This window comes from Pogoniulus pusillus, chromosome 22 (genome assembly GCF_015220805.1).
Source record: "Pogoniulus pusillus isolate bPogPus1 chromosome 22, bPogPus1.pri, whole genome shotgun sequence".
In the NCBI taxonomy this organism is placed as follows: Eukaryota; Metazoa; Chordata; class Aves; order Piciformes; family Lybiidae; genus Pogoniulus; species Pogoniulus pusillus.
This window is the reverse complement of record NC_087285.1, coordinates 215,063-237,402: the sequence shown is the minus strand read 5'-3', so window position 1 is coordinate 237,402 and position 22,340 is coordinate 215,063. Positions and strand designations below refer to the sequence as shown.

General features: G+C 55.4%; 2 protein-coding genes across 9 annotated transcripts in view; both read right to left on the bottom strand.

The window, feature by feature from the left end:
* The window catches only part of PFDN1 (prefoldin subunit 1), a 41,608-nt gene extending 33,836 nt beyond the window's left edge, over positions 1-7,772 (bottom strand). For 3 of the 4 annotated variants that reach the window (XM_064161356.1, XM_064161354.1, XM_064161355.1), the window contains exons 1-2: positions 7,667-7,772; positions 7,361-7,527 (exon numbers count right to left, since the gene is read on the bottom strand). In XM_064161356.1, coding sequence (XP_064017426.1) covers positions 7,361-7,527; positions 7,667-7,699 — 200 coding nt within the window. In that variant the 5' untranslated portion in view covers positions 7,700-7,772. The remainder of the gene's footprint in view (positions 1-7,360; positions 7,528-7,666) is intronic. The other variant, XM_064161357.1, reaches the window with a different exon arrangement.
* A 4,217-nt stretch (positions 7,773-11,989) lies between these two features.
* Positions 11,990-21,178, bottom strand: HBEGF (heparin binding EGF like growth factor). Of its 5 annotated transcripts, none has more exons than XM_064161351.1 (6): positions 20,957-21,178; positions 18,258-18,428; positions 15,796-15,973; positions 13,727-13,882; positions 13,522-13,614; positions 11,990-12,468 (listed from the first exon to the last, which is right to left on the bottom strand). In XM_064161351.1, the coding sequence occupies exons 1-5, from the start codon at positions 20,961-20,963 to the stop codon at positions 13,542-13,544; spliced, it is 585 nt and encodes a 194-aa protein (XP_064017421.1). In that variant the 5' UTR covers positions 20,964-21,178; the 3' UTR covers positions 11,990-12,468; positions 13,522-13,541. The 5 variants fall into 5 exon arrangements, with proteins under 5 accessions (XP_064017421.1, XP_064017422.1, XP_064017419.1 ...); XM_064161352.1 differs by having other exon boundaries at positions 18,258-18,425; XM_064161349.1 differs by lacking the exon at positions 20,957-21,178 and adding an exon at positions 18,639-18,773 and having other exon boundaries at positions 13,533-13,614.
* Positions 21,179-22,340: the final 1,162 nt, after the last annotated feature.

Sequence of the window (22,340 nt, the reverse complement as noted above, 5' to 3'; positions counted from 1 at the left end):
AGGTAGTGGTGTTGGCTCCTTCTGGGCTTTCTTCATCCAAGGGGAGGACTGGATTTCTGTATTCTTTCTCAATTGTAAAGAACTCAGACTATTCCCTTCAACAACAGGCAGGGAAAGAGTTAAGGATGAAGAGGTGAGGAGAAAGTTCTTCACTGAGAGAGTCATTGGACACTGGAAGGGGCTGCCTGGGGAGGTGGTGGAGTCGCTGTCCCTGGAGCTGTTCAAGGCAAGGTTGGACGTGGCACTTGGTGCCATGGTCTAGCCTTGAGCTCTGTGGTAAAGGGTTGGACTTGATGATCTGTGAGGTCTCTTCCAACCCTGATGATACTGTGATACTGTGAAAAGACAAATGGAACTGATTTGTCTGAATGTCATAAATCCAGCCCAAACAGGAAACTGTTCCTAAAGAGTTAATGTCTCCAGGCAAGGGAGACAAGCACCACGCAGAATCTGTATGCAGAATCTGTATGCTAACGTTGGATCACAAAGCTGGGGAGTAGGTGGGAGGGCTATAACCAGCAGGTTCACTTCAAGTAGGCATAAGTAAAACACTTTTTTTTTTTAAGCTATTCCTTTTAAGACCCTTTTTTTTCTGCAGCTTACACATTTGACAAACATTGACTTCTCAGAGGTGTGGAAGGGTTGCCAATCCTCTGTCTAAAGGGGACTGCTCAGAGAAAAGCAGCTGCCTCCTAGGGTTGCTCAGAGATACATCTTGCACGAAAACCATGGAAATCTTTTCTGTGGAATTTCAGTACTGCATGGAGAAATTAAATAGAGTAGCAGGGCAGGAGAAGTGTAACTGGACTAAGATATCCAGCCCAGGGCAGCAGGAATAAGATCAAGAACTAAGCAGGGGAAGGGCAGGGGAAGGCCTGGTTGGTTGAGAAATCAGATGTCAGGTTGGAGAGGAGTCTGTGATGAGGAGAAGGAGCTGCTCTGCTGCCCTGGAGCAGGAGGCCAGGATTCCAGAATCCCACTACTGTCAACAGTTAAGCACAACACCCAGGAGCAGCTCTGCTCCTTTCACGCTCCTCATCAGCCAGAGAGGGGATGACAAAGAGCTGCTGCCCCATACTTCACTGCTCGAGGCAAAGGCACCTGCACAGAACAGCCCTGCCCTCGCCCACAGGCATCCTGGTGAGTTTTGCTCTCTAACAAAGATCTTGCACACACCTCCAGGCCCATGCCCACAGCACTGTTCCAGCTGCACCAGAAGTTCAAAATTGAGAAAGAGCTGAAATAAAAAGCAAGACATAAAAGGGTGATGGCAAACCTCCTAGCACCCCTGCCCTGTCCAGCATACAGTGTCGGCAGTGGCCAAGTAGGAAGCAGCTGGACACAAATTTTGTTTCCTTTACAGTTCAGTGCCTGACTGCACTAAGAAAATACAACAGACTGATTGTGGAAAACAAAATCGAGTTTAAGTCTATAGACTACCTCTTGAGCAGAGGCTGACAGCAATGTGCTTCTCCCTGGGACTCATTTAAGCCTTGCAGCACCTGTCAGCTTCTCAGCACCCAGGCTTCAGCACAGAGCTCTGCACCAAACCCTACCCAAGGAAATGGGCAGTAGAGAAGCCACTCAGGTTTCACAGAGCAGCCTATAGTTAGCAACTGAACTGTAAAGATTAAGCTCTGGGTGTCCTTCAGCTCTCTATGAGGTTTCTGAAATGTGTGGGGCACAGGCAGTGCTCTATGTCAGTGAATCAAACACACAAGAAGTAAAATTGCAGCTGGTACAGCTGTATTGAGCCATGTGCAGCAGCAACTGCTGCCTGCAAAGCTTCAGGAGAGCTTAGTGACTGCTGAGATCTCATATTCCAGACAAACCAAGAATAACAAAAGCAGGAGTGCATTCACAGCCCAGGAACGATCGTCAGCAGTGGAGAGAGGAGATCCTGCCCCTCTGCTCTAGGGAGACCTCACCTACAGTGCTGCGTCCAAGTCCAGAGCCCTTAACACTGGAAGGATATGGACCTGATGGAGAGAGGCCAGAAGAGGCCACGAAAATGATCAGAAGGTTGGAGCAGCTCTGCTACAAGGACAGGCTGAGGGAGCTGGGGATGTTCAGCCTGGAGAAGAGAAGGTTCTGGGGAGACCTTAGAGTTGCCTTCTAGTACATGAAAGAGCTACAAGAAGGCTGCAGTGAGACTGTTCCCAAAGGCCTGCAGGGACAGAACCAGGGGCAATGGTTTGAAATGAGGGCAGAGCAGACTGACATTGTATGTGAGGAACAAGTTCTGCACCAGGAGGCTGCTGGAACACTGCAACAGGTTGCCCAGGGAGGTAGTTGAGGCCCCATCCCTGGAGATATTCAAGGCAAATATCTGGACAGGGCTCTGGGCAGCCTGGTTTAGTGGAAGATGTTCCTGCTAACTGTAAAGGGAGCTGGACTGGATGAGCTTAGGAGGTCTCTTCCAACCCAAACCATCCTGTGATTCAATCCTCTCTCAGGTGTCATTTGTGTATGGTGCTGATACCAAAAATTTGAACAGTCAAAATCATCTCAGTACAGCTGCCTTCACAGCACACTGCACTGGAAAAGCCCTTTTAAGGGGGACAGGTGCAGTAATGTATGATCCTTGTAGGGAGCCCTGAACCCGAAGTTGTGTCACAATTATTTCCTTGGGGTTTACTCTCTCATCTTTTATTTTTGTAAGTGCTCTCCCATTTGATATAGAAGTAAACCGATGATGATGTAGTATCAGATCAAACCTGACATGAAAACAACTGCACTGAGTTTGCCTGAGTGTGCCCAGCACATGTGCCCAGGTTAGGGGTTAAGGAATGCAAGGAGAAAGGTCTGAAATATTTGGACAGAATTCTGAAGTTTAAACTTTCAGCATACTTCTCAAGTCAATCTCATTATATCAGTTCACAAATAGCTTAAGCAGAAGGCCAGCACAGTGGTAGCTGTCTCAGGTTCTGTAAGAGGCCTTTCCAAGGAGTATGAAGTAAGAGAACTGAAATGCAGTTGGCAAGATGCCAGCACTCAGATCTATCCCAGTCTCCTGCCTTCATACAGCACGCTGCAGTTCACCATCCCATACTATGTGGCAGTGACATCTCCTGTGTCAAACCAAAAATAGCTTTAGCAAAAGTAAATGGAGGCACACATGTGGAGGCCAGTAAGGCCCCTGCATGTCACCCAAACACAGCATTGAAGGAAAAAAAAACAACCCAAACCAACAAAGAGCCCTGGGTGAGAAGCAACAAACAGACCTTCACATCCACCAGCAGGGCAGCAAAAGCCTCCCAGAAAGGAAGGAGGCTTAAGATAGGATTCAGAGAATAAAAGCCACACAACTGCTTTCCAATTAGTGCAGAGACAAGTACTGAACCAGTCAAACTTCCTCCCAGGATGCAGCACATGATCACAGTTCCTCAAACCTAAATTCCACAAAGCCCTGCAGTATCTCACCCTACAGAAGCGTGCATACCAGCCCTCTGTGCATGCTGCACACCATCAAAGCTGCTGAGAAAAACAAAGGCACTGCCAGAGGCCAGACTCTAAGTAGCAGCTTAAATGAGGTAAAGACTGGAGACAAAAAAAAAAACAAAACAAAAAACCTGTCAAGCATGGGAACAGAAGCACAAAACTTACCTCAGAGAATTCAGCTATTGAAGCAAATGGTCAGCACAGCACCATCAGAGCACACTGAAAGCCACCAGAGCTCCAACACTGGCATGCCAGACTCAGCCACCAGCCTTTGGCTCTTTAACTCCACAGCTGTGCCAGACAGTGAAGCCAATGAACCACAAAACCTGCAACTCCATTTAACTGGATGTGGCTCATCTGCCCCAAAGAACTCTAATGGCCACCTTTGACATCTGCTGAAACACAAGATGCCAGGCAGCCCTTAGATTTAAATTCCTGCTCAAGGGCTACTTTAGTCTGCTTTGCTGAAAGCCCAGATTTCAACAATAAATTCTCCTCTAGGGGTTGGAGGGGGCTTCAGGAAGAGCCTTGAGTCCCTGGTGCATGTTCGCTACACCAGGCAGTGACACACAGAATAGCAGAGCTGTCTGGCAGCAAGGCAGCCTTCAACCCTCCAGCCAGAAAAGGCAGAGCTCCCAGAAATGCTCCATGTCAGAAAAATAAACAGATCAATAACTGAGTGAAGGAGCAGGACTCAGAAGAGCACGCTCTTAATCTGCATTTGCACAGTGACCAATGAAATAAAGTCTATTAAAGGTCACTCTTAAATACCAACATAATGTAAACATTTCTGAGATGGCACCACTGCCCTCCCTGAGCAGCAAGAGCTGCCTGCCACACCCAGCTCACCTGTCTGCCCACGGGAAGCTAAGCCAAAGAAGACTCCCCAGCAGCCTGCCTTTGACAGCTGCTGTAGAGATGAACTCAAACGCAGCAAGCATCTTTTACTCCTGAGTTGAACACAGAAGCAGAAAGGAGGATGCACTACAGCCAGCATCCAAACCCCATCTGGCACCACAGCTGATCCTCAAGCAGGACTCCTCTGTGATCAAGGCCAACATGCTCACATTTTTGAGATCTTCTGGAGGAACTGTCCACCTAGCAGAAATTCTTCTGTCCTTCTGGGGTTTAAAATAGAATGATCTACTCTTCACCTCTCTGCCCTGACAAAACCAAACAGAAGAAACCCTTACAAGTCACTTCATGCCTACTCCAAATATCAGTGTCTGCTGCTCCTGCCTGGCTCAAATCAATTGCCTCTTGCAAGCGAGCAATACTGACCTCCTTTCAGGGCACCAGCTTCTAGCAGCCCCACAAAAAAACATCTTTGATTTTGTTTACATGGAAAAGCTTTCTTTACTAGGGTGCAGGAAGGGGCTCTGCCACACTGAGCACCTCCATTAGCCTGGGTACAACCTCATCTGAAAACTCCACAGCAGAGGGCAAACCACAGCATCCCTGGCTTCCCTGTGCCACCACCTCTCTGCAACTCCATCTGGAGATCACATGGTCTGAACACAGAGTGGCAAGGCTTGGAAGGGACCTCTGGAGATCATCCACTCCAATCCTTCCGCTAATGCAGGTTCACCTAAATCAGGAACACATCCAGATAGGTTTGAAAGTCTCTAGAGGTGGAAACTATGTCTCTGGGCAGCCTGTTCCAGGGCTCTGTTACCCTCGCCATAAAGTTGTTCGTCATGTTTAAACAAAACCCTTCTGCGTACCAGTTTGTGTCTGGTGCCCCTAACCAGGCACCACTGAATAGAGCCTAGCCCCATCCTCATGACCTCCCCCCTTTAGCATTGATAAAATCCCTTCTCACACTGCTCTCCTCCAGGTTAAACAGCCCCAGGGCTCTCAGCCTCTCCTCATAACAGAGATGATCCACTCCCTGTTCATCTTCAAATGGGCAGTCTAGACCTTGACACAAGACTCCAGGTGAGGTCTGACCAGAGCAGAGTGAGAGAGACCTTCCCTCAACATGCTGGCTGCATTCTTCTTGATGCACCCCAGGACACCATTGCCCTTTTTGGCCATGAGAGCAAATTTCTGGCTCATGAGAACTTGGTGTCCCGCAGCACTGCCAGGTCCTTCTCCACAGAGCTGCTCTCCAGCAGGTCCCCCCTCACCTGTCCTACTGCAGGAGGTTGTTCCTCCCCAGGGGCAGGACTTTTCACTTGCCCTTGGTGAGCTTCATGAGGTTCCCTCTGCCCAGCTCTCAGCCTGTGCAGATCTCACTGGACAGCAGCACAGACTGAGAGCGTGGTACAATCGGCAAACTGCCTGAGGGGCCACTCTGAGCCTTCAGCCAGATCCCTGATGAAGACGTTGAACAAGGCTGGACCAGCGCTGAACCCTGGGGAGCAGCACTGGCTGCAGGCCTCCAACCAGACCCTGTACCACTGCCCACAGCCCTCTGTGCTCTGTCCTCCTGCCAGTTCTCAACCCACCTCACTGCCCACTCTCCTAACTCACACTTGCTAAGCTTGCCCATGAGGATGTTACAGGAAACAGTGTCCAAAGCCTTCCTGAAGGCCAGGTGGATACCATCCACTGCTCTCCCCACATCCACCCAGCTGGTTACACCATCACAGAAGGCTAGCACATTGGTCAAGCCTGATCTGCCCTCTGTGAATCCATGCTGACTATTCCTGATAACCTTTTCTTCCATGTGCAAGATGACCTCCAGAATGAGCTGCTTCATCACCTTTCCAGGGTTGGAGGTGAGGATGACTGGCCTGCAGTTTCCAGGGTCCTCCTTCCTCCCCTTTTTTAAGCCTGTAATGACATTGGCTTTTCAATGACCTGGATTCTGATGCATCAGGGCACTTGACCTGGCTCGCCACTGAGCCCTGTGATCATCCATTTCAAGACAGAATGCAGAAGAGGCTGATGCAATCATCCCTTCTGATAGCAGTCAGAGCAGATTCAGCATTTCACAAACCCCCAGCCTGAGCTTAGTAGTCATCACTGTTGCCCAACTCGTGGCTGTTACCCAGTTCACAACAGATGCAAGAAAAAACCCGTAGCCCTCTCACTTCAGAAGCAAAGGAACCTAGAATGGTATTTGTCACCTAAGCTTCTGTTTCAGACTTGGCACCACTCTGTATGACCGCCATCAGAGGCTGCTGAGGTCAAGCAGCAGTGCATTGCAGAAGTTAACTAAAGAGTGTTACTTTTGACAGACATACCATACATGGAAGCACATCCTTATCTTTATGAGTGCGGTGGGACCACCCAGAGGAGCTTCACGCTCACTCCCACAGCTCAGAAACACCTGGACAACACCAGTAAGAGCCATTCCATGGCATGATGCAGCAAAGGGCACTTCTGCAGAACATTTATGCACATGAACTGTGCAGAGGGGCTGTTCAAGCAGTCTGATGTAAACTACACTGGAAATGACCAACGTTGGACAGGTTTGTGAGAGCCTCCTCACAAAGACTTGTCATCAGGACACTGCTCTGCTGCTCTAGGTTACAGGCTTCCCAGAGCTGCCAGAAGAGCTCACCACAGCCCGGAGCAAAGCCTGCAAACAGCCACACAAACCCAACACCATTACAACAGCCCTTCTTCGGGACAGCCAGTAGCTAACCCCAGTAAGCCTCACTGCCTTCCCAGGCAGATTGTGGCAATTAAATATCAAAGTCAACAAACAAAACGAACCACGCGAACGCGACAAGAGAAGCTGCCCCGTCCGCTGCGAGAGGCGGACCCCACCAGGGCCGCAGCCGAGAGGCCTCTCACACACGGAGCCTGGGGGCTGCCCGCACACGGGGCCGCAGCCGAGAGGCCTCTCACACACGGAGCCTGGGGGCTGCCCGCACACGGGGCTGCAGCCGGCTGGAGCGGGCAGGGGCGGCCGGGCAAGGCCAGCAGCACGGGGGAGTCCCCGCAGGCAGCTCCCAGCGGTACTCACATCCTCCCCACGCCCTCGTACATGCGGGTCTCGTCCACCAGCATCATCACCTCGGTGTCGGTGAGGTGCGCGTGCTTCTTGCTCTTGGCCAGCTGCTCGATCTGGATGTCTGCCAGCTTCACCTTCTGCTGCGTGTCCAGCACCTTGGCCTGCAGCTCGGAGAAGGCCTGCGAGGAGAGCGGCGGCCCCAGCTCAGCAGCCCCGCGCTCCTGCAGCCGCGCCGAGGCCGCCTGCAGGGAAGGGGGACTGGGCGGAGAGCGGCAGGGCGCGGGCGGGAGGCGCTGCCCGCTGCGGAGCGGCTCTTACCTTTTTGAGCTCCAGGTCCACGGGCGCCGCCATCTTGTCCCCGACAGGCGCCTGCGCGGGGCCGCCGGCTCCGCGTGCAGCTGCGCGTGCGCGGCCGCTGCCGCTCCGGGGGCGGAGGGAGAGGGGGAGCGGGGGGGGGGGGGCGGCCGGGAGCGGCCCGGACACCTGGCCGGGGGTGCTGGGCAAGGCCTCCTCTAGGGCCGGTCTCGCCTGAGCGCCCGTGGGAATCACGCTAGGAGGCATAGCCCCTGGGGGGGCACGGGCGGGACGTGCGCAGAGTGAAGCCGAGGGGGGCCCAGCGGGCCCGGCCGTGTCCTGCAGGCCTGATTGCACTTTGAGCCCCGGAGCAGCCCTGAGGCGCTGCCGGCGCACGGCGGGGCCCTGCCGTGAGGAGCGCCTTCGCTCGGCCCTAGTGCTCGCCTCTCGCGGTGGCTGCCGCACCCCGGCCCGAGCCATTGGGGTCCTGCCGGTGCTCGGAGCTCGGCACTCAGCATTGCCAGCTATCAGCACCGATACGGGCGCCCGGCTGGCCTCGGGAGACGCTTCTGGAGTCTGCAGAGGAGGGGCAGCAGGGGCAGACCGACAGGCAGCAGGAGGTGCCGCGTCAAGAGCACCGCGGGCAAAACGTGGCCTTGGCCCACGGCCTCGCCGAGGAGCGAGGACATCACTGCCGGACAGAGCCTGTGGCACACAGGGCATGCTGAAATCGGGGCATGCTCAGCAGGCCGGTGCTGGGCTGGACAGGGTGAGGGTCCCAGCACCCTCCCTTTGCCCACCGATAAATTTGCCTTCCCTCCAGTCCCAGAGTCTTCCTCGGGGCTTGCGGGTTCAGGTAAGCAGTGAGGTCAGGCAGCAAAAACTGAATCGTGCAATGTGCTGCTCCACAGCCAGAGGCAAGCCCGGGGCACCTCCTGCAGCACCCCTCTTAGAAAGCCTTGTGAAGGAGCCAGCCCTCGGGAGACGCTTATTGCCACCTGCTCCCAGAGCACAGCTGGGAGTGCTTTTCAGTACCTTCCCCACCTCTTTCCACCCACCACAGCTGCTCAGCATCCTCAGGCATTGCTACTCCCCCACTGCAGATTTGGGGAATGGTCCCTGCTGCCTGTGCTTGCAAGAGCAGCTGAATGCTGGTGCCAAGCCTTCTGCTATGCCAGACTCCACAAGTCCCTGAGGAGAATTTGTGTCACCCTTTCTGAAGTAGGAATAAATCCATGGGAGATGTCTTCCTGCAGCAAAGCCCATCCCAGGCTCAGGATGCAGCTGGATGAGGAGGTGGGTAAAACTTAGCACCCCCAGTCAGGAGGAAACTCAGCCAAGTAAATCATCTCTGGAGAGCAGACTGAAAGAAGCCACAAGACTGTCCTTCAGGTGCATAATCTCCATCTGCAGATGTTTGCAGTGGGCCCAGGGGAAGGGCTGGGGGACACACTGGGTGGTGGTTTTCAGTGGCCGGCCACATGTTTTGTCACCAGTTGACAAGCCAAGCATAGAATCTGGAGGGAGATGCCAGAGGTCACAGCATGATGGCCATGTCAGGGGCAGCAAGTGGGCTTGACAGCTGTGGCAGTCAGGAAATGCTGCAGCTGGTGGCACGTTTGTGCTCCTGGGTCTGTGCCCAGAGCAGGATGAAAGGCCAGGCTGCTGCAGGCCACCACCTGCCTTCACCAGCTCAGCCTGGCTGGCTGCCCACTCCTGGTAGGGTGGTGAAGACTCCTTTGTTGACCCCCCATTCCTGCAGGCACAGTTAGGTGAGCAGCCTGACCTCCTACACTGTACTTGGGCAGCCTGGGCAGGCCCTGTGAGCTCCACCCAGGCTCTGGGGTACCTCCTGTTCCATGACCACAAGAACAGCTGGACCAAGGAGCGGTCCTGTAGGACTGTCAGCCTGTCCCAGCCCAGTGGGGCAAAGGGAGCCAGTGCATGAATCCAGTCATCTTCTGCACCCTACATTTCCCAAATATGTTTCCTCCCTCTTGGTGTCTTTTAATTCACCCACTGAGGGCAGCCCAGCCTGCACTGCCAGTCTGCAGACAAGCAAAGCAGGCCACATGACCCTGCAGACAAGGGAAGGGGAGAAGGCAGCTGGGTGCTAGGCAGCAATCAGCAGAAAAGCCTTCCAGGGGAGCTGTTCCCAGGGACTGCCAGGGTGGCCTGGAGCTCCTGGCAGGGAGAGCTGCCTACCATGAAACACAGAAAAGCAACATAGCTGGAGAATGGAGGGGTCCCAGGAAGGGGAGTAGCAGAGGCATGGCAAGACAGGGACACAGCCAGGTGCCTGGATCAGAAGGGCTTCCTGCACAGCAGCTGCAGCCATTATTTGCCTATTAGACATTTTGGACTCTGATTAAACTGGCACTCCCACAACACTAAGGTTCAGGTCTGCACAGACCAGAGCCAGTAACCTGTTTCCTTTCCTCTGGGACTCAGGCTACTGCAATTGCTGAGGCTTTCACCCTGCTACGTGACAGTTGCCAACCACCCATTTCCCATTTGCTGTCTCTTAGGAAGCACTGGAGAGTTAAAATGCTGCTGCCTTCTCCCTTTCTATGCCCCAGATCTCGTTGCTACCACAAAACTTACCAGCTGAGTAAGAGGCATGAATCCATGCACTCGCTCCCACAGTCAGCTTAAAGTTCATTGCATACTTTACCAGAGCTAAGACTGGGCTGAGTTAGGCCCCACAGCTCTGCAGTCTACTCATTGCCTGTCTTTAGTGCATGTTGTAGGAGCAGGACTGGAAAGCAGTAGCTTAGCACCCCTCTTTGAAAACTGGAGTTGGACATCAGCTGAAAGGAAAGGGGTTGGAGAAAAGCAAGATTCTTCCAGGTGGAAGCTTTCTCTCTGCTTTGACACTCTGTACTCGAGCCAGCATCTCACCCTGAACTCAGCTCACCCTGGAGAATATCAGGGAGGAGGAAAGAAATGGTTTGAGGGTTGTTTTTACTGCAATGTCTTGAACAACCCTGTGGCTGGAGAGCCAGGATCAGTGCTGGGCCCAGTCCTGTTCAATAGCTTTATTGGTCATCTGGAGCAGGGAATTGAGTCCAGCAGCAGTAAGTTTGCAGATGAGACCAAGCTAGGAGCAGCTGTGGAGCTGTTGGAGGGTAGGAGAGCCCTGTGGAGGGACCTGGCCAGGCTGGATGGGTGGGCAGAGGCCAGTGGGATGAGACTGAACAAGGCCAAGTGCAGAGTTCTGCACTTTGGCCACAACAAGCCCAAGCAATGCTACAGGCTGGGGCCAGAGTGGGAGGGATCTAGGCGTACTGGTTGGCAGCTGAACATGAGCCAGCAGTGCCCAGCAGAGCCAATGGCATCCTGGCCTGGATCAGGAACAGTGTGGGCAGCAGGACAAGGGAGGTTATTCTGCCCCTGTGCTCAGCACTGCTCAGGCACTCAAGGTGTGGCCGTGTCCAGTTCTGGGCTCCTGAATTCAAGAGAGATGTTGAGGTGCTGGAAGGTATCCAGAGAAGGGCAGCAAGGCTGGGGATAGGCCTGGAGCACAGCTCTGTGAGGAGAGGCTGAGGGAGCTGGGGGTGTTCAGCCTGCAGCAGAAGAGGCTCAGGGAAGTCCTCATTACTCTCTACAGCTCCCTGCAGGGAGGCTGTAGCAAGGTGGGGTTGGGCTCTGCTACCAGGCACCTAGAAACAGAGCAAGGGGACACAGGCTGAAGCTGTGGCAGGGCAGGTCTAGGCTGGATGTTAGCATGAAGCTGTTGGCAGAGAGAGTGATTGGCATTGGAATGGGCTGTCCAGGGAGGTAGTGGAGTCACCGTGCCTGGAGGTGTTCAAGACAAGACTGGATGAGGCACTTAGTGCCATGGTCGGGTTGATTGGACAGGGCTGAGTGCTAGGTTGGGCTGAATGAGCTTGGAGGTCTCTTCCAACCTGGTTGATTCTATGAAATGATGCTTACTGGCATGACCCTTGCCCCAGGAGCCAGCTGCCACTCCAGGATCTGCCAAGGTCCTCTGAGGGAAGGTAAGTTTACCTCTGGGTGTTTTAGCCAAGTGTTGAACTGAAGCCAGGACTCAGTGGCCAGAATGGCTTCGCTTATACCAGAGGCAGCTTTTCTTAATGAGGGGACACCCAAACATCACATCCCTTCTAGGACATCAGCTGCAAAGTCACAGATTCCCAAAGAAATAGGGCTGGCCTGGCTGCAGGCCCCCACAGAACAGACTCTGCCACCAGCAGCACAAGCACCCCCCTGCACATGCAAGGGTCTCTGTCACCGCAGTGCCCCACCAGCAAGAGCACATTGCTACATGCAGTCTTCAGAGATCTGACCCCTTCCACCTCCATCATTAAATTAACAAGCCAGGTGTTTGTAACAAAGGTGTTATTTATTAGAATATTGCATTGCACTTAAAAAATAAGGGAGGCCTGACCCTGCCACCTTAGCCTACGTGAAGGCTGCAGGGCCAGATTTACAATAAATATAAATACTATGTACAGTTTATCTAAAATAAATATATAATTTAAAAGGAAAAACATCTTGTTAAATAACTGTTACCCTCCCACCCCTCCTGCACCTAAGAAAGCCCCGAGCCCAGACTCCTCTCCTTTCACAGTTTGTTCCTCAGCATGCACCACAGGGCAGAGAGAGCTGCTGGGGAGCCCCTCACACCCTGCAGGGCACAGATAGTCTCTGGAGTGTCTCTCTGTCTGTGCAGCCACCTGACTGGCCAGCACCTGGCCCAAGCCTGCTTCAGCCCAGAAGAGGCTACTGAGCTGCCTGCAGGGCACCACTGGCTCCGCAGCTCTCACTTCTTCACGGAGGTAGAAGTGCGTAAGTGCTGGCCCCTGCAAGAGAACAGCAGATAAGCTCACAACACAGCCCTGGGCTGCTCTGGCCACAAAGTGGTTCTTGCATAGTGGGGCCACGGTGCCTATCCCAGCCGGCCTGCCAGGAAAGTCCCTTGTGGCTACTGAAATCATAGCAGGAGCAGCAGCCACTCGCCACTCTGGGGAGGTGGACCCGGGAAGATGGGAGCCAGGTTACCAGGGGAGTGGTGGCTAAGCATGTTCACTGTGCTGCCCTTCCAGGGACCACAGCACATTGCCCCTGGCTACATCCACCCCAGGAGGGATGGTGGCAAAGTTTCATGCTGAACCTTCTCCAGAATTCAACTCCTATGAACAGCTACACGCAGCTACCCACAGAGCAGCCATTCCTTGAAGGCATTACCTCATCCTCACACAAAATGCTCTTGCTTCAAAAAGAGAAGTAGCTGTAATGTGTGGGCACATCTAACGTCACAGTTTGGACAGTACTGCAGGAAGTCTGCAAACTTCCCAGCACCTGGGACAGAGCACGGCCCCACCGCCCAGCCAGGGTAACATGGCATGGACTGGCAGCAGGATCCCCCTGTGCTCAGCTGCAAAGCATGTTGGTGCGATTAAGGAGCAGAGTGGGAGTGAAAAGGAAGGGTGGGTTTTTATATACATATAAATAGAGGCAATATCTAAGGAGGGGAAGTGACTCAGAGGGTCAGAGAGGGAGCAGAACAAGTCGGGGGGGGAAGCAGCACACACCAGAAGCAGCTTCTCCGCTGCTAAATGTCCTGAAGGCATTCAACAACAGGGCAAAGGAGGGGTCTAAAGTTAGAAGGCACGAGGTGCTGGTAGCCTGGGGAGTCAGGGACTTGGACAGGAAGAGAAAGAAAGAGAGCTGAAGCCCCACAGGGCTGCCTCTTGGGCAGAAATCCACTGAGCTGCTTCTCCAGCCTCAAAACTGCCTTCAGCTCGTGCCTGACTGTCACAGGATTCTCAGAGCAGTCCCAGCCAGAATGAGCAAGCAGAGCCCTCAGATGCCCACGAGCCCCACTGCTGCCCCATGCCCAGCCAAGGGCTCACCTCACCAGCACCTGGCATCCTCAGTGGTTCACAGTGATGCCCAGCTTGATTTTCTCTTCGTTTTCTACATCGTAGACACCTCTCTTGTGACACCTGTGAGGCCAAGCAAAGAGATGCTCAGAGCGCAGAGAACTCCCTGCCAGCCTTCCCTGCATGGAGCCTTCCCAGGGACATGGCTCCCACAGCTCAGCCCCACCCCACTCACTTGAGCATCAGCAGAGCTGCAATGATGACAAGACACAGGGAAGACAGGATGACAGCGACCACGGCCAGCACCGTGGTGTGGTCGTAGGCGCTGGGGGGGTGCTCCACAGGCAGCAAGAGGCCGTGGCACCTCTCGCCATGATAGCCTGGCTGGCATCTGCATGAGAAATAGTTTTAAACGTTGGTGGTGACCAAGCACAGAAGGTCATTGGGTCCCGCACATCCCCCAGTGTGGAAGGGCAAGAGGAGCTGCCTCTTTGTGCAGCCTTAGCCAGCACCCTGCCCATTCCCCTTGGTCCCCTACCCCTAAGCTGGGACATTTGGTGTCACCATCACCTCCCTGCTACTGGGTTTTTCCTGCTCCAAGCACCAGGAAAAAGCTCCTAGAAAGGTTGAGCTTCCCCCAGTAGAAGGCATCAGGGGCTATGCTCTTCCCAGTCTAGAGCCAGGCTGCTGAGACCACCTCTGAAAGTAAGGAGCCCACAGAAAGGAGCTGATAGGCAGCTGGACCAGACCTCAGCACTTCCCTACTTCCCTTGGAGCAGGATAACCCTGCACACTCTGCCAGCCAGAGAGGTGCCGCCTCCCTGAGGGCTCGGGAGGTTACTCACATAACAGAAATAATGCTGCTCACCAGAGCTGCCAGGTTGCCGGTCCCCCCTGCCAGGCAAGGCACAGCAATGCCACCAGATATATCCATTTATTCCTATGTCAAGTGCTACCAACCCTCAAGCTTGCAACAATACCACACACCAGCGTCACCTCCTAGCCATGGCAGCAAGTCTGCCTCAGCCTGGCAGCATACTCACCCCACCCTGCACTCTGAAGACCAGATCAAGTAAGTGACAATCCAGCCACAACCAGGTGACACCATCAGCAAGAGGCCTCATTATAGAAGGGGCAGTTGGCTGCTGTTCCTAAAATCCATGATGGCTTGGGAGCTACCACCTACGGGTGGGCCATCAGGCTGAAGAGCCCCAGCTGGTTCCTGGAGCCTTCCTGCTTATCCATGTCCCAGGTCCTCTCCAAGCCCCATGTATCTGGGAAGGGCATAGAGCTGGGCAGGGGACACCTGGTTGTCCTAGTCCTAGGTAGGGTGTGCTACACCCCACATCATGCTGGGCCACCAGCTCAAACTGAGCCAGCAGAGATCTCTTGCTAGCAGTCTTGAGCCCCCAACTCCATGGCAGCTTCCAGGCAGAGAGAAACTAAGCTGTTCAAGGAGCTATGCAGAGCCTGATCCCTGCAGATTGCAAAGCATGAGATCCTGTGGGGACCATAAGCCAGGGAGCTATTATCTTTCCTGGACTCCAGCCGCAGGGCTGCGTGGCTCAGAGTATTGATAGTGAAGAACAAAGCCTCTTACATAGCTGCCAGCTCAACCCCTGCCCACGTCAGCAGGGATCAGATGTGCACCCCTGGGTATTTCCTGCAGTAGCAGTGCTGGATCCAGCTGCTCTGGCAGCTGGCAAATGCTTTCTCCTCTGCTTGCCTTGTCTAGTCCCTGCTCTTCACCTGCATCCCAGGGAGTATACAGCCCTGTTCCTTCATCAGGGACAAGGGACAGCTTGGGTATAGCTTTGGCAGACTGTCACCAAAGTTGGTCCCTCCAATCCATTTTGCTGGTGCCATGGCAGAAATGCTCCTCCTGCTTGCACCAGCTGCAGGAGCCCCAAGCTCTCAGCGCTAGAAGCAGCAAGGAACAGGGGAGTGGAGGGTTACAGAGTTGGGACGGGGACTTAAAAATCAGACCTGCAGAAGCCCTTGGCTGTGAGACCCCAACCCCTCCTCACCAAACCCCAGCACTGTGAGTGCTCACACAGCAGCTCAGCCAAAGCTCACAGTACTGGCAAGGCACACTGGGTCTACCTCCACAGCACATTCTAGTGGGGGATGGACATTGTTCAAGAAGCACAAGGAAAGAGGCCAAGTCAGAGCTGTCCCAGCACGGATAGAGAACACACAATAAAAATATCTCCTCCACTCTTCCTCTGCCTGGCGCAGAGAATTGAAGGAACCGTGACTAAGGCTCCCCCGGCACAGGCACACAGGCACAGGGCAGCGACTCACATGCAGGAGGGAGCCCGCAGCTCGCGGATGTATTTGCATTCCCCGTGGATACAGAAATCCTTGTACTTCCGCAGGCACGGGTCTCTCTTCTTCCCCAGCCCTTTGCCTTTTCTTCTTTTATTCCCGTTCCCTTTTTTCTTGGGAGTAACCAGGCCTTGAGGCTTCGACAGGAAAGCGACTGGAAAATAATTTAGGAAGAAGAAAACAGCAGTCAGATCACCTCCGTGTCAGTCGCAGGAGGCAGAGCAGCAGCCGACTCGGCTCTGGCACTCCCACAGCCTTTTGTGCAGCAGCCTGCCCTGGAACTGAGGGGGTTTTCCATTCCATTTTTTTTGCAGCTTCTCACAAATGTCATGGCCTTTCCAATTCATAAGAGCAGTTCTGAAGGAAAGAAAGGGATCAGGATAAGGGCGGTGGGGAACAGAATGCATCTCAGATGTTGCTATTATGGGCACGAGTTTCCACTGGACACAGAACATTGCTAATCGCCCCTTTATCTGCCTTTTGTTTCCCTGATGAGCATAAGTCTTTTCTAAGAACCTATTCATGGCTCTGATGGATTTTCCTTCCTGTCAGGGTACAAGGATGACTTGTGCACCCAGAGCAAGGTTAAGAGAGCAACTCTGGCTTAAATTTTGGGTTTGTAGAGCCAAAGAGATGCTAAGGGCAAAACACCCATGAATTCAAAATAAATGTTTTAATCACTGTGCAGAAAAAACCTGCAAGGCCAACTCCCTGATGGTTTGGGGAGAAACCAGAGGATTGAGCTACTCTCCTGGACATGGACTGGACCCAGCAACTTCACTGAAGTAGTTTTAAGACATACAGGTGCCCAAAGAATCAGCCCCCAGCTTGATCTCACAAGGTGCTAAGAAGCCAGAGAGCACTCACTGTCCTGAAATGGACTGTTAGGCTTCCCCCTTCCCAAATCATGGTGCTTAACTGTGATGAGCCCAATCAAATGAGAACTGAACCCTGCAGTGCTGGAGAAGAGGGCAGCTGAGTCTACCCTGGCGAGCTGTAACCTGCCCAGTTCCTTCTCAGCCACTTCCTGACGTAAGCAGTGCATCTGGTGCTCCAGCACACTGCGTGCACACCTAGCGAAGTTACTTCACGCTTTCAACATCCTTCAGCTACACCTAGAGAAAACTGACACTCCAGGAAATTGTGTGGCTTGCAGAAACCCCCAGGCTTGGGTGAGGTCTGGGGCTCTGCCCCAGGCTGGCCACAGAGGCTGCCCCTCCCCCCGGAGGCTATCTTCTGGTGGCAGCCAGAGGACACACTGTGCTGCTCATCCTCTCAAGCCACCTTCACCTTCATTACCCCTTCTCCCCAGGGCTCTGTCCCTTAGAACAACCAGAGAAGATCTTGTAGGTAGGAAAACTAGTCCAGGCCAGGTGGTCCTAGGGGGCTGTTGGCCGTCTCAGCTCAGGCACCCCGAAGGAAGGTGAAGGAAACACAGAAGTCAGATTTATGTGACCATAACTCAGCTCAAGGCATCGAGAAAGTACTCCAGAAGGCCACATCCTGAAGTAACCAAATATCTGCAATCCCCTCAGCCTATCCCACAGGTGAAGGTCAGCCTACACTTGCCATATCATCTGCTCTAGGACAGAGTACCCTCCTCAGAGGGCTGGAACATCTCTTCCATCAGGACTAATTTGATTTACCGGGGGGCTGTGTCCCCTCGGATGCCAGGGCATCAGCTCAGTTTGGCAGGTTTTTGCCACAGCAAAAAAGCAAAGAACACCAGAAAACGGAGGGCGAAGTCTATCAGGCAGAGCACGCTTCTCCTGGTGCCAGTTTACTGATCCCAGCACGTCACATGTGCGGGGCACAGGCACAAGTCAGACTCCCCAACCTGCCATGGGTTGCTGACCCACCGCATGAGAGTACTTGGTAAGTGGAGCCGGGGGAGAAGAGCCAGGCAGGGAGCCTAACAGAGCGGCAGTGTGCCCCCCACCCCCAGAGCGAGGGTGCCGCTGACTAACCCTGCCTAGATATGAGGAGCAGCCCTGCGTAGGCGGCGGCTGAGTCACAGTGGTGCCCCTGCCAGCGACCATCGCGGCCCCAATCCAGAGGCAGCAGGTACCAGCGGGCCGGCACTGTCGCGCCTCCCGGGGGAGCTCTGCCTTTGTGCGGCCGAGGAGCACGGGACCCTAGGGACCTCCGCGCCAGGGACTTCAGAGACACAGCCCAGGTACGAGGCGGGAGCTGCTACAGCACAGCGGCTCCGTGCCAGTGCCCACGGGCTGATCCCGGCCCGGGGATGGGGACTCCCCGCGGCTTCCTCCGAAGCGGAACCGGAGCTACCGCCGGGACACCCACGGGCCCAAACCAGCCCCTCCGCGTCTCCTGGGTCCAACCGCTCCCAACCCGCACTGCCGACCTGCCACAGGACTCCCTCCGAGACCAACAGCCGTCCCCTCCAGGACCCCCAGGCACGGCTCTCCCACGCTTACCTCTCGGCAGTTCGCTGAGGTCGTCCCCGGAGGCCGCTCCGCCACCTTCCTTCTCCAGGCTGCGGCCGAGCAGCGGAGCCGTATCTGGGACCGGCGCCCCGCCGCTCCTCCGCAGCACCTCGTTGTGCCGCTCGTCCCTGCCCAGACTGCTCGCTGCCGCCGAGCACACTGCTGGAAGTAGACAAGGGAACACGGTCAGGCTGGCACACCCGGGATACCCCACGCGTGACCGCCACCGGCGCCTATTTTTCCGGTGCCCGTCACCCTCCGTTCGGGACCGGCACCACGTTACCCAGGACCACCCGACTCTACGCGTGCCTGGCACTGGGGTGGCGCTGCCCGGGACCAGGACACGCTGCCCCTGCCCACAGGTGTCCGCACCTGCCACCAGCAGCGCTTGGATCAGCAGCGCCCGCCTGTCCATGGCCCGCGGCCACGCGTGTCCCGGCCGCTGCCCGAGCCCCGCTCCGCTCGGCCCCGCACCGGCCTCACTGTCGGGCAGCCCGGTCCCGCGGCGGGTAGAAGGCGGTGGGGCGGGGCGGGGCGGAGCTGCCTGGCCGCCCGCCCCCGGGAAGGGCTTCCCCGGCTCCGGGGCCGCCAGCGTCGGTACCACCCCCTGGCTCTCGCCCGAGGCGCGCAGCGCTGCGCAGCCCGGGCAGCCGGGGGTCTCTCCAGGGCTGCGTTAAGGCCGCCGGGGGAGGAGATGGGTTCGGGAAAGTGGGCTGGAAACTGCGAACTGGTCGGGAGCAGCAGTGTGCAAACACTGGCTGGACGACCAGCGTCAAAGGGGGCTTTGGGAAGGACACGTGCACCCCAAAAGGGGCATCAGGCAAGGGGAAAAACCTCACGGTTCAGACCAAAACCTCCTCCTGCCCTTGGTGATAGAGTGGCATCTCAAGAGGGGACAGACTTCTTGCCACATGTTGCTGGAGAAGGGAGAGTGGTGTTGGCAGCCCGAGATGATGTCAGAGACCATCTCTGTCCATGAGCCACCTCTGTGCCCCGACGGAGAGTCTGTTCAGTCACTCACAGTGACTGTGTTCAGTTCACTCACAGCTTCATCCTGCAGTATCCTCCTAGCTAGCCACTGTCCTCGTCTCCATCCCATTCCATGGCCATTGTGTTAGGTGCTGCCAATGCTTCTTTATCCCCTTATCTGCTCAGGCAACTGCTTGTGTTTGGCCTCATCCCCACCCGGAGTGACAGCCCAGAACACACTGCTGTTGCAGGCACCGGGAGAGTGCAAAATCTTGTCCCATCTTACCCTCAGCTTGGCTGTGCCCTCTTGCTGGTTCCTCGAGGTCTGAAGCCCCCAGGCTGCTGGCTTGGGCCAGCAGAGTGTGGTGAGATGTTCCTGCCCTTGTTGGCAGCATCTCCAAGGACCGCTGCCAGCTTTTTCAGCCCCTCGCTGGTGTTCTTGCTCAGACCTGATTTTTGTCGTTGTTTGCTGGACATTTTTCATTCCACCTCCTCTGGCCCAAAGGGCTTTGGCAGCAGGGTGAGGTGGGTTAGGGTGACTTGGACAAGGGCCTGTGAGCCCCACACCATAGCCTCCCAGTGGGTCCCTGTGTGGGGATGGCATCTTCCCTGCTGCCGGTTTCCTGCCACCTTCCCGAGGCTGGATGTGCACGGGCAGCATGCATGGGAAGCATTTGCTGGCTGACAGCAAGAGGGAAGCACCAGCTCATGTCAGCTGTGTGTGCAGAGGACTGGCAGCAGGCATGGGAGAGGAGTAGCAGGCTGTCTTTCCTTCCTGTCTCCTTCGTGTCTGCTGCCCTGCCTCTGCTGTCTCATCCCCTCTGCCGTCTCATCCCCTCTGACAGCCGCAATCTCCTCGACTCCCCGCAGCCCCCTTGCCAGCCAAGCACCATCCCATGCCAGAGGCCATGCTGGAACAGGCTCCACAGGAGAGAAGACAGACACCTGGGAAGATTCAGGTGCTCTGAGGGTTCCTTGGCTCTCATGTAAGGGTGCTGCTGCCTGGGGTCTTCCCAAGATCCTCACCTTGCTAAGGGCACCCCCTCCACCATGCTACAGCCCCCACCTTGGGCATATGCAGAATGAACAGCCTGGTGGGCATGGGGAGGGAAGCTAGGAAGGCATAGCATGGGGGGAGTGCAGCTGCCAAGGTAGAGATGGGTGTCAGTGTATGGTGCCGTGGGCAGCATCCGTCCCTCAGGATGGCACTGTAACAGTGTTTTGGGGACAGAAGGATTCGGCGCAGGGCACGGCAAGGGTGCAGGGCATCACACCAAGTCCAACCCCAAGTTCCCAGGCCTTCACACAGGTGAGAGATACTAGGGAGGGGGGGTGGGGGGCTGTGCCATCCCCAAAGCTGGAGGAGGGCAGGCATGGCAGAGTCAGGGGACAGCTGGTGTGAGCCCCATTGTTGTCTGACTCCCACCCTCTGATATCCTGGCATGCCATGCAATGTAAACCCCTAAATGCCAGGTGATCTCAGTGCTGTGTGACCTTGCATCTGACCCTCACTACACTGTGACCCCTCCCCAAGATATGCAACCTCCCCCAAGCAGTGTGACTTCCAATGCCATGTGACCCCCTGTAATACCCATCAGTCCATGCACCACCCCACGCTATGTGGATCCCCATCACTCCATAAGCCCAGGCCCCATGCCCTGTGCCCCACACATCATACAGCACCCCAATTCGTGTGCTCCCCCACACTGAGTGCCACTCACCCATCATGAAGGTCCTTGCTCGGGGCAGGATCTCCCCTTTTGTATCTGTGGGGGAATCACCCCCCAGTGGATCCAGGCGGTGACTCCAGCCCCCAATGCCTTGACCCCTCCCTGGGATTCCTCCATTCTGCCACCTCCTGTCCCCACCCCACACCTCTTCAGGAGGAGCTGCAGGTCTCCAAGGAGCCAGGGGTGGCCTAAGTTGAACTCCGTGCCACACAGCTGGGGGAATGCCTTGGCATCCAGTGTGCGCTGGTGTGACCCAACTCCCACTGTGCTGCAGGCTGCTGCCTTTATCCCTTCCACATGTGCTAAGGGGATCAGATGAGGCAGGCCCCTTGGGCAGCTTGTGGTGCTGGAGTGAAGCTGGTTGTGGGGCTGAAATGAGCCCTGGGAGTCTGCTCTGGGGCAGAGGTGGGCACAAGGGAGATTTTGTTGCACTTGGTGATGTTGGGGCTGATGGGGAGAGATGCCACTCACACCTCTACCGGAGCTGCATCCAGCACCAGCAGCTCCTTGGCCTCAGCTCCTGGCTCATCAGCTGCAAGGCAGGTACTAGCACCCCACTGCACAGCTACAAAAGGTGACTTTATATGTAGTAGCACCTGGCCCTGTGCCAGACTGCCCCTAGGACTGAATCCTGCCCAGGCCAGTAGGTTCCAGCACAGTCCATCCGTGCTGGCAGGGTGTTTGTGCTGCCTGCTGCTGTGTTTGCACTGCACACAGTCCTGCTCTTCGCTTGCATGGAGCTGAGGGAGCCAAACATGGTGACAATGACCTCGGACATGCTGCAGGCACAGCAAGCACGGGGCACTGCTCTCTGCTGGCAGCACCGTGCTGGCTGTGCCGTCTCTGTATTCCCGGCAGGGTGATGCAGCTGTGCCTACATTCTTATTCCCCTCACACTTCAGCATCTGCACACCCAGATGGCTGCAGCATTGACACAGGAGTGACCTTGCCATGAGTCCTGCCACCAGCAGACCACTCTTGCCCCACTCTGGATTTCCTCAGCAGTGACACATCTTTCCCCAGCACACATCCCCACACCCCCTTTTCCTAGGAAAAGCTGCCACACGGCTGTTCCACCCCTCCTGCCATGAGCATGGGCATAGGCACTCCTGAGGGCAGCAGTGCAGCTTCATTACGAGAAAGAAGCAGGGAGTTTCCCTGCCCAGGTCAGTGTCTGGGGGTGGCAGGAGGTGGCCACACTGGGAGCAGCACGGTCCTGGTGTTTTGAGGTTGTTGTTTTGGGCTCGGCTCCCAGGTATTGGGTTGTGACCAGTTTAAGCTGGTTCACAGCTTTTATAAGGTGCGGCATGAGTGGGATGCCATGAGAGCCTGTAGCTGCAGTGGGCATGCCTGTGGCTGCTAGTGCTGGTGGCCA

Coding starts and splice junctions, on each gene's coding strand:
- HBEGF (XM_064161349.1), bottom strand. CDS start 18,681: ATGGACAGGCGGGCGCTGCTGATCCAAGCGCTGCTGGTGGCAG. Junction 15,974..18,257: donor CCTCAGCGAACTGCCGAGAG/GTAAGCGTGGGA, acceptor ATTATTTTCCAG/TCGCTTTCCTGTCGAAGCCT. Junction 13,883..15,795: donor CTGCGGGCTCCCTCCTGCAT/GTGAGTCGCTGC, acceptor TTTCTCATGCAG/ATGCCAGCCAGGCTATCATG.